This window comes from Branchiostoma floridae, chromosome 14 (genome assembly GCF_000003815.2).
Source record: "Branchiostoma floridae strain S238N-H82 chromosome 14, Bfl_VNyyK, whole genome shotgun sequence".
Lineage (NCBI taxonomy): Eukaryota > Metazoa > Chordata > Leptocardii > Amphioxiformes > Branchiostomatidae > Branchiostoma > Branchiostoma floridae.
In genome coordinates, this window is record NC_049992.1 from 13,743,526 (window position 1) to 13,755,083 (window position 11,558).

Consider the following 11,558-nt stretch of genomic DNA (forward strand, 5'->3'; position numbering starts at 1 on the left):
CCATGAACATAATGACAATGTAAACGTTAACGTCAAAGTGTAATGTGTTTTCCCCCGACATGAAATGGAATCGTCCACAGCTGTTGTACCCACAGGGCAAAGGTCATCCTGTGTTTTGAGTACAACCCGACAAGAAAAACGTCACATTTCTTAAATCCGTCAAGTGCAGATCTTTGTGAAAGGTGCTGATAACTCGACTAAGGTCGATAAGACAGCTAATAGGTAGGTTTCTCTGCTTGAGGGCCTTTATAGTTTTAGGACAACGTTATCGTGTCAAAGGGGGAGGGGGGCGTTGTTACAAACTATTGGGCAGGATATCGATCAGGATGTTTCTATCCACGTCTATATTCAACTCCTCTGTCCTATTGCTGCATGTTGACACGTAGTAATGGTTATAATTATGAAACGAGTAAAATACTATAGAGGTGATTCAAATTGTTCATGATAGCAAATATTGTGTAACGTTATACTACATGTACATGTACTGGTATGCAACACCAACAAGACTATAGATATGGATTCCATTCTTGGAAACAGTTGTAATTGTTTTTCTTATTTCTTTATGATCATTACACAGAATGTCGCATTATGAGCTCACGTGACCTTGTAAGTTGTATACAAAAGAAACAGTGGGAGGGAATTGCAGAAGAGAGCTCTGAGATAGAGAGCCCAACTGTGTCAGGAGTTGGACCAGGACTGTTTTTTGTAATATTTATTTCATCTATTCACATCCCAGATCTGTGACTACCTGAGTCATATCTCTCACAATGGAGGAGTCTTACAGCTGCCCAGACTGTGCCTTCACTGCCAACAGGGACCTTGTACTGCAGGTGCTCAGGCACTTCTTCAACTGTACATCCTTCAGGTGCATCCAGGATATCAGCTGTGGCCACAACCTGGGACTGTCCACACCCAGGCCTCAAACACAGCAGGGAAACAGCAATTGTAGTCAGAAGAACAGCTGCTATGCTGACAAGTCAACTAAGGAAAGGAGAGATTCACCTGTTCAGTCAGCATTTGCCACAGCTAACGTTCCTTTAGAAAATACTGACAGCCTCTACAGTCCACATAGCACTAGAAGTAGTACAGCTACCAATGGTTTCATCTTTCAGTCAGACAATAGCAATAGGTCTAATGGTACCGGTAGCAAGGAAGTTTCTTCCATGGACTTATCAGAACATGATTCTGAGGAAATTGTAGATGAGCAGTGTAACACAGATAGCACAGAAAACATGCAATTACACACCGGTAGAAACTTGACGCTGAACATTCCAGACAGACAGGCTGCACCTTGTAGGATTGAAAGTTACTTCTCTGTCAAGCCTCATAAAAGTGGCCTTCCTGTAGCTTGCCAATCAAGTGAAAATGTTATGCAAGAAAAAACTGACAGTGGGTCAGGAGCAGTGTCGGCACAGAACTTGAGAATGGCCACTTTTCATGACTCAGTTGCTACAGACACAGCTAGAAGTGACACACTGATGCAAGTGCAAGTTAAAGTAGAGCCAAGTACTGAGGAGTATGGGCACTGCAGCACAGGGGCACAGGGAGAGAGCTCGACAGAGGGACTATACAAACAGAGCTCCCACCTGACAGTGGGCCCTGCCATTCCATCTGTTGTGGGTAACTGGGACAGTATTCAGCAGATGCGTAGGGACCCAGCTAACGCAGGTGCTCCAACATCTGCAAGTGAAGGCGTGTCGGCTAACTCTCAGGAACTACACAGTGGTCAACAAGTGAGTATGTTTGATTCAAAATTGGGGCGTACACACTTACTTTTTGTCATACCTGTGACGCGAAAACGTTCGATACGGGTGTTCCAGACTGGCTGATAACTTTCCGTATGGCCTGGGCTTATCACACGGGCTCCATTCGAATAAATCGAACTGTTTTGAGTGGGCCGAGTACGGCGCCATCGAAAGTTCGAATACCTGATTCGGGCGTTGGAACATTACTGTTGCAATGCTTTTTTTTCGAGGGCAACAAATTTGTTCAACTTCTGGCGCATTTCGCATCAAAACAGTGGTTTTCTCAGGTGGGTATGACATAATCGGTCCCAGCCCTCCCGCGGGTCGGGCTGGTACCTCGGGTGATACAGAATACACCGTGTTCACTGTTGTATTGTATATGTCTAAATCTAGTGTCTGACTGTGAATGGACATTTTTTATTCCTTTGTCAATATCAATATTAACATACAAACAATTTTAAAAATCATTACTAATAACAAGATTATCTAAATCTAAATTGAAATTCACTTTTGCCTTTTAAGATGTTGAATACTGTAAATCTCTGAACTCTGACCTTTGCAGTGGTTTTATTTTCAGTTACCCACCATAAATTTATGACACTGCAAAAATGTCTCCCTTGTATAACTACTGTACTACAGCATTGCATTAATGATGAATTTTCCTTCCTACCGTAAAATGAAATAGGTTCACAGCACAGTTTCTGTCAATTCGTTTACTCCTTTAGTAAGTGTTTAGCTTGAGGACTTCTGATTTTGTACTCATAATTCAAATATGATAATGGCTGAGAGTTGATGGACAGAAATAGCTATGAATTGTTTTTGGTGAATCATTTTTGGAGCTTGACTATTATTTATTTATCTTATTTATCAAGGTTCTCCAATGCCATGGAAAGTATGGCCGAACAGGTGTTTCTTGTTGAATACACCTTTTTAAGGCCGCCATATCGAAATCATAACTTTGATATTCACTTTCTTCACAAATGCAGTGTACAACTGGAGCACAGCCAATGAGGTGTCCCATATGCTGCCATACCTATAAGGGAAAGAGAGCCCTTGCCACACATTGTAAAGTTCAGCACCCCCATCAACCCTGCTGTACCACATGTTGGACAATCTACAACTCCATGGAAGACCTTCGTGCACACCAGAGGTCTCTACACCACACAGAGGAAACTTTCCAGTGTAGGGTTTGTCACAAGACGTTTGGATACAAGAGGAACCTCTTAGTTCACATGAAAGAGCAACATCTTGAGACGGGGCAGGAGTTTCCTTGTATGGAATGTCAGAAGATGTACAGGACTAAGAGAGCACTGAAGGAACACATCAGGACACATAGAAACCACAGAAAGTACACCTGTGATGTGTGTGGAAAGTGTTTTACAACTATGCCAGGGCTGCAGGACCATTACGTACACATTCACCAGACTTACTACTAGCTTTTACGCTTACCTATAGTGAGTTTTTATTTAACAAATTAAATTTAGCCTGTGTTTACACAAGCTCTCGCTGGCTGGAGTTAATTACCCCCTCCTAGGGTGGCGGCAATTGTAGGGCCGGCCGCTAGGGGCGTGATTTTAGTCAGGCTAATATGTAATTTTTCATACCTTAAACTTTTTCAGCTCAAGCAGATGAAAATTAAAAGGCATATCGTAATTAGTGTATTCTGTGTTTCATTGCACTATGATCACTACATCAATGTCTATCATCAAGTTAAAGCTATATTATGTGCTCCAAGTTACATAGATTGTATTGGTTGTTCTGTAGGTTAAGAGTTTGAAAAAGTAGATACTCTGTCCTATCTTGTAGATAATGTTGGAATATATCTAAATACGTCAGCACTAAACACTCAGTAAAGATCGTGTGCTCATGTCTGTCCTTGTGTATGGGGTAAATTTCGGACCATGATTGAATTGCTCGTCACAGTATATGTTAAAGCGACACCTGGCGGTCTTTGTGTGTGGCTCAAACGTTTCGTACCATGGTGGAATATAAGGCATGGAAACTGAGGTCAATTGGAAATAAATGAATATTCAGTTATCAAAATATGATTGGTTTCACTCTAATGTTTTCTATACACTGCTAATTGATTCTCAATAAAAATGAAATTGTATTATCAAAGCTATTTTTCTAGGCCTTAACTGTCCTACGTCAGATGAGTGACAAACAAAAACAAAATAGCAACTTGACCTGGCCAAGCCCTATAACCTCCTTGACCTGACGGACGGATGCACGCAGGCATGGGTCTTAGCTCGCGACATCCTATGATAAACATTGAGAGTATTGGGAGCTGACAAGTCGGTTCTGTCGGAGTGAAATGTTGATCCAGAAATTGATAAACGATTTGATGATAATGCTATGTTGACAGTACACGGACACCTGAGTGATTTCTCAGGTGTGGTAATTAACAACTCTGGACCATGTGGATGATGTGACTGTATCTGGCTCAAGCCCCTCCACAAAGAACGTCATACCTTCGTGAAGTCGTGAACATCCAGTTTTTGTGACGTCGGTCTTCACAAATAAGGTACGTGTTGACTTACCTCAATGTTTCAACACAATATGGGACCGTATATAATCGTAGAGGGAACCTAATCATCTACCAGGCCAAGTAAATGACAAAAATGCCGTGTCCTTAGTCTTCCCCTGCACTTTGCCTGCCCCTGACCAATTTCCTTTGTCCGTCATTTTGCTTTGTAACGTTATATGATATCGGTGGGGTAAAAACGTTTGGTATTCACCGAAGTAAGGACAAAACGTAACTAAGTTTGATGTACTTAGTGCATTTTGCTGATTGGCGGTCAAGTTTAAAACTTCTATCGGTGATAATAGTTAATTTGAATATGAGTATCCTTGACTGATATGATCTGTCACCTGTGTGTAATGCGATGTATTGAGTTGAAATATATGATCCCTGATAAAAGAATGAAATTTGATAATTATGAACCATAAATTTTCCTTTTTACAGAGACCATGCCTCGACTGTCGACTGTGGTGAACCGGATGAAGTGGTGCATACTGGGAGCGTGTCTGACGTTACTCGCCTGCCATATCCTGTTTGTAGTGATGGACAGGTTGGCGTGGAACCACCCAGGCTCCAGACTCGTGTTCATACGGGGAGGGGCTCATGATGTTACCAGGTGTAGAAGATCCAAAACATTTAACAGGTGAACTAACGTCAAAATCCTAAAAATGTTAAATTCGCTTTTCACCGTTTTTCAAAGCATCGAGCTTGTTCTTTTGTCTCACTAGGCCAAGCAGGTTTACGGTTGTCAGTAGTACGTGAAAGTCGAATACTTGATAAACATCATATCATTAAATTATCAGGTCTAGACACGAACTGTTTACAAGTTAGGGGCCTTCACATTTGACTTCACTCATGCGCAGTTTGCACCGTGAACCAATTCGTATTGTGCAACGTTTAGTACCAATACAAAAAAATTCAACAGATTTTATCCCATTTCTTTATCCAAAGGTGTTTTAGAATTTACAGCTTCAGATTTTAGACTGACACAGATATTGTTCCTCAGTCATGTATAATGGTAATGTTGAAATTATTTGATATGTATAACGCTATCAAACTACCATAATATTTCTACTGTAATATATTTATTATGTATCATATAGCCTAGAAACTCTAGCTGAAACAAAATGGCGGCTGATGAATATCCGGGACATCAAGTCAGCTACGATCAACACAGCCGTCGAGGACCCGGATGTAAAACCTATCGGTTGTGGTGTCTCCTTCTCTGCAGACATTGAGCAGGTAAGGCACTTGACATGGTGGCAAAAGCAGCGATGAGTAATGTAGGTCGATTGGTCTCTGCAATCCTATTTACATATGAACTTTTTAGCCTTTTTCGATTGTTACCTGTTTGTTTGTTTGTTTGTTTTTCTCACTAAGACTGAGACTATCTCGAATTCCCCTGGAACTGATGACCGCTTTTTAAAAAATCTATTGGTAAAAATATCTACATTTCTTATCTTTTGCAGGTGACAAGGATGGGTGACTGTGTGACTTCTAGAGTCTCAGTCAAGTCTGTCTTCAGCAACCTCTCTCACTATCAGGTGAGTTATATAACGTTACAGATGAATAACACTTCCATAATGCCATCATACACTGTAGTATGTCAGCAGGCACAATGTACACAGCAAAGCGCAAAACAGTAGTACTATTATATCAGCATCAGTCTGTTTTGTACAATATCTGCAACATCTGCATGCTCCTTACACCATTACAGGGAGAGAGCCATCTGCGGGAGATCAAAACACACTACCTGGACCGCGTCCTGGATACCGGTCTGACCGTCCCATCGTCCCTCGTGGTGCTGCCCTTCTCCAGTCTGACCGGCAAACACGCCCAAGACATCAAACAGGCTGTAGACTGCGACATCAGCGACAAGACACTCTTCAAGAAAGGAGTGACGGTGTACGTGGCGAGCTGGGTACCCAACCTGGGCGCCTTCCCCAAGATGACACCGAGTTTGGCTGATAGAATCCACCCTGACAACTTCTTCACATACGTGACGTTTCTCTACATCGCCAACTGTATGAAGTCGGGACATTCCCACTTCGCCACCTCGGACATCCTTCACTACGTTATGATTGATAACGACCGTTGTCTGCTACCAGAGAAGGTTTCAACCATCGAGATGCCGCTTCACTATAGGAAACGCCTTACCAAGATCAACAGCATCTTATTCCGTGATGGACATGTTTGCAGTGTCCCGCCCTACCTGATTAGTCACATGCAGACGGCCAACTCGCCATCATCGTTGACTCCTAGCATTGGGAGTCAATTTAGGAAAATGGTGGCTGTGAATGTGATCTCAAGTCTTGTCCTGCAAGAGGACCCAGAGATCTACGAAGAAACAGACGGTAGAGTAGCGACACTGGTAGCGGAGTATAATTACCGTTGTAACGCCCGAGACGTCTCTAACTACGACGGCCAAGTGTCCAAGTCTTTCAGAGAGTCTAGAATCGTTGATTATGACTTTATTGATGAGAAACAAGAACGCATCGCAGTGGAACTAGAAGGAGGTTTGACGGGCGTCGCGACTGTTGTCCGTCCCAGTGTCGGAACAACAATCCCACAGCCGGCCCTCGCCAAACTATTTGCCTACTATGTAGATCGCCTGACTGGTATCAACAGGATGCCAACAGTCGTGTACAGATTATTACATCTCGACATACCCGAACTAGAAAACACTCACAATTTGACAGAAAACAAGACCCAGGGCATGACTGACGATTTCATGTGGAAATCGCACGGGCGCCAATTTGGAAATGGGGGTGCAACACATCCCAAACAAGTATCGCCCAACCTGGGTTCAAAGAAACTGAATGTGGTGTTGGTCGGAAAAATGAAAGACTTTCACGGCAACGTTTCTATCCATCATGAAGGCAACTTGAGAGATTTTTTCCGCCATGAAGCAAGTTTCGAACATCTGGAGAAGATGAACTATTCCCGGCAGACCTTGTTGGACATGGCCGACATCTTTCTCTTGGACTTCCTGGTACATCGTCCTGACCGGAAAATCTTTGGTGGGTCACTAAGAGCGAATTACGTAGAGAGCATTATTTCCGTAGATAGACAAAAGTTCGTGGTTGTAACACTGAACCTTACAAATCCCCCACAAACTTTCTAACCAACAGTTACAGTAGCAAATAGTAGTAAAAGTCATTTTTAACTTTAAACAGAAACGCAACTGTATTCTGACAAATGTCTAGAATATGTCCTCGCATGTGATAACACAAGCAAAACCATCTTTATTATGTCAATTATGTCTTATCAAGGAAAACTGCTTCTTCCTTCTGTAGTCAAGTCTGAACTCCGTCTGGTGTCGACTGGAGAAGCCGAGGCCTGGTGGACTCACACGAACCAGTCCGTCTGTTCCGCCATCTTGAGATGTCCACCTGTGCTGTACAACACTGTCTGGAGCCACCGCCATTACCGGTGCAACCAAACATGTGGGGATGGCGTCAGCACCTACCTTAGCAACTGTCGCTTTCGGGCAAGCACCGTACAACGGATAAGAAACATACAGAAGGAGGGATCAACCCTGGAAGACATGGTACAGATGATGATTAAGAACGAGAAGGGTCTTCCAAGTATCCTTAAAGGACTTGGCGCAAGAGTGAAATACTTGATGAGTTATGTGGACATGTGCGAACGGGAATACGGAAGAGATATTCTCCTGTAGTGAAAAACTCACAGAGGCAGGAAAAATAATTCTTATGGGTCCTTTGACGGAAAGACGTTAAGCCTATAAATGTGCCCCAAATGTTCATGATGGTGAAAGGGAAGGGGACAAGGACAAAGTTCGAAAATAAGTTTAAGAAAACTGTCAATTTACTTAAAGGAATTCAAAAGGCGAGAACCACGAGAGATATTCAGAATAATATGTCGTTTGAAATTTTATTTATTGATGTAAAAAATGCGGACAATTATTATGAACTTAACGCCTTGGATACTCTTTATGGAGACTGAAACATTCGTGGTTACTCGAACTTAACATGCAGCTGTTTTTAAAGATGAGAAAATGTTGACATCAAAGAATTAAAAGGAATTTTGTCTAAATGAAGTTTTGAAGAAAAAAGGGACTTACCGTACAGCAAAAAAGACAAAACTAATGTGTGCTATATATGCTAACTTATGGAAACGGTATCCTCAACGAAAATTATTGTGAAATCCATCTAAATTTGAATATCAAAATATGTAAGATGATAAGTCATCCCGATGAATGAGATGCTGTCTTATACGCACATATGCACTTCATATCGATGACGGCACGTACGAAGGAAACCATCGTTTATGAGATTATGAAGTTTCTGATACTAAATAAATGATTATATATGTCTAGTGTGAAATGTGTGGCTTGAAGATATGAAGAATAGTTGATTCATGATACTTGAAAAAAAATTATGCAGCTATGCCGTGTCGTTCATAGAGCGTGTTCTTAAGCTAAACGTATATCAGGACATACGCACAGATAAGGCGTTCAACTTAATTGCACTATGCACGCAAGAGTGAGTTGGAATCTTCATACAAGTCGGAATATTCAAAGTGAAACTTACCCATAGAATAGCTGAGAAGCCGTGTACCATCTCCTGTACGCTATTTTATGATCTTGCTAATTTCTGTATCGACACCACATTATTTTGACAAAGTCAATGTCAGAATTGATACCACGGAATTTACATCCACCTTAGAAGGTCCCTAGCCAATCGGTTAGCCGGATCGAGGTTTGGGAACACTATTGGTATGGAACAGGTCAACCAAACAAAGGTTGCTTAAAGTACAATTAGGCAAACCAAATTAAGTCATTTTTGCTGCACACTGTGTAATGTTAACCAGAAAAGTTTGGTATATCTTAAGTTATATCCTAAAGTCGAGTCACTTGTAACGAGTGAATTGCATATGCATGAGAGTCCATCAGGGGGCGTTCTTAAAGTTGTCAAACTATCTTTCGCATGAGTCCCCGTGGATAGATTTTTGAGCACGTCTCGCACAATCAACTTCGCCAGCTCGCTTCTACATTTTGTTATCATCAATTCTGCACTCCCTGTGCGAGAGATTTGACAATTGACCACCCACCCCAAATAATCTGCTCCAGTAAATTGCAATAAAAGGCTGTAAATTATTAAATGGGAGGGAATCTCCGATAGCCACAGTAGTAACAACGTGCTCACTCTAGTGTGCTATCACCGGCCCAGGATCGCAAACACCCCATCTCGCCAGAACATAGCAGCACAGAGATATCAAAGTAATTACTGGCACCTGTTGTCAGCACTCGCCAAGTCGGTTTGAACATTTTCTTGAATATTGACATTTTCTAATGACGGGAAGGGAAAATGTCTGTAGGTATGCATTTTGCGTCAGCAATATCGTCAAATCAGTTTGAACATTTTCTTGAAGTATGACTTTTTCAAATGACAGGGAGGGAAGCTTTCTGTAGGTATGCATTCTGCTTATCATTAAAATCCACCAGGTGGAAAGTATAGGACTCTACTAGTTTGGGAAACTGCCCATAAAGTGGTGACTGAGTCCGCCCAACCTAAACAATTTTAGAATTATGATAAGAAAGAGGCAGCATCGTTTGCAATCAGACATGCCTTGGACCACAGTTATTTGTCTATCTTGCCCAATAGCCACACCACGATTTCAATCACAATCTAAAGCCTTTTCCGTCATTGGCATTTCCAAAAGGTAATATGATAAGGGATCACGAGAAAAATCTTTCCTTCATCTTTTTATCAAAGGTGTCAGCCGACTTGCTCAGTGACACGTAAATGGCCATTATCCTGCGAAGTGTCCATACCGTTATTACAATAGCGTGGGGTATGAAATGTGATGGATTGGAAGGAACAAAGGAGGCTTCATCAGAATATTTGTCACGTACCTCACATCAGAGAATGATCCGGGCCCACACGGAAACCCATCTACTGACACGAGGTTAATGTCCGCTTCAAAATCATCCCAAATAGTCACGGGCAAGAAAATCACTACCGGTCCTATCTATTTTCTTCCGATAGCGAACTTGTAACAACTGTAGGATCTCTGAGTCCAACTTTTATGCATCATTACATACCATTTGAGATGTGGTGAATCCAAACGTAGTAATTTGTCATTTCACCACAAGGAATGAAATATAGGTCCCGTCGTACTGTTGCCTGAGATAAGTAGTACATTATTCGCAGGTCTATTTCTTTCGAATGATGAAAGAGTTATACATCGAGGGCTTGTATATGAAAAATTACAAAGGTCTCTAAAATAAAGTTTGTTGTTGAAAGCTTCTGCCAGAGGCAAAAAGGCCATTGAACCACAGGCCACTATGTATCTGTATGTACATGAAGCTTGAGTGGCGTCACCACTATTAGGTCAAAGAGGTCAGGGGATCCATTTGTGCTATCGATGAATCCCCCTTCCAACTTCTCTCTCTCTCTCTCTCTCTCTCTCTCTCTCTCTCTCTCTCTCTCTCTCTCTCTCTCTCTCTCTCTCTCTCTCTCTCTCTCTCTCTCTCTCTCTCTCTCTCTCTCTCTCTCTCTTCCTGTCACCTGTCACGCCCCTCATACTTCGGTCACTTTCGCACATACAGCGTACTAGGTGGGAGGTGGACGCGGTCTGTGCACACACACTACCATCACGTACACGTAGTGACCACTACCAGGCTGAGCTATCATGTGCTCACACCGTGACAGTCAAGGTTGTGTCTGAACTGACACTTAAACATTAATGCGACGTAATTTCGGACACAAGAGCAACGGGTTTTACGGTTCAGCAATCTGTATGCAATGACTATTTCAACATCATTGTAAAATTGGATTGTCGGGAACAAAGTAATGGTCTTAGCTTTCAATGTATATACATGTAAGCACTTAGATCGACGTAATGGTATTGGAAGTGAAATTTTTCATGCAGGGCTCCATTTGTTTTCGGAAGGGCACGACTTTCATCCCGGGGTGAGACTAGGTCGGCTTCTACATAATCTGCTACTTCTAGCCACTTTACTGACCTGATCTTTTGCCGGGAAATTTACATCCATGAGGGAAACTGTCCCCCGGGCTCAGACGATGAGTCGTTTCTGTGAAAGAAAAGTGCCATTACGTGAGAGCTAGCTGTCGGGCACGCAGCAAAAACGCCTACGTGTGTAGACCTACAGCGTGCTTGGGAAGCCTGGTCTCCATCATACCATTACAGCGGGACGGACGTGACTTGAAGCCGAGCCAACGTTATCTGTATGATCGTTGGGAAGGAAAGAAACCGTGTTGGTGGGATCTTAACTACGATAACATCTGATTATGTACAAATCCGGA

General features: G+C 42.3%; 2 protein-coding genes across 2 annotated transcripts; both read left to right on the top strand.

The window, feature by feature from the left end:
* The first annotated feature begins 237 nt into the window (after positions 1-237).
* LOC118430158 lies at positions 238-2,784 on the top strand. The gene is made up of 3 exons (XM_035840867.1): positions 238-425; positions 737-1,761; positions 2,732-2,784. Exons 2-3 carry the CDS (start codon positions 768-770, stop codon positions 2,782-2,784), a joined length of 1,047 nt encoding a protein of 348 aa, XP_035696760.1. The 5' UTR covers positions 238-425; positions 737-767.
* On the top strand, positions 2,720-8,371 carry LOC118430676. The gene is made up of 6 exons (XM_035841665.1): positions 2,720-4,269; positions 4,711-4,909; positions 5,370-5,508; positions 5,736-5,810; positions 5,984-7,286; positions 7,563-8,371. The coding sequence occupies exons 2-6, from the start codon at positions 4,716-4,718 to the stop codon at positions 7,943-7,945; spliced, it is 2,094 nt and encodes a 697-aa protein (XP_035697558.1). The 5' UTR covers positions 2,720-4,269; positions 4,711-4,715; the 3' UTR covers positions 7,946-8,371.
* Positions 8,372-11,558: the final 3,187 nt, after the last annotated feature.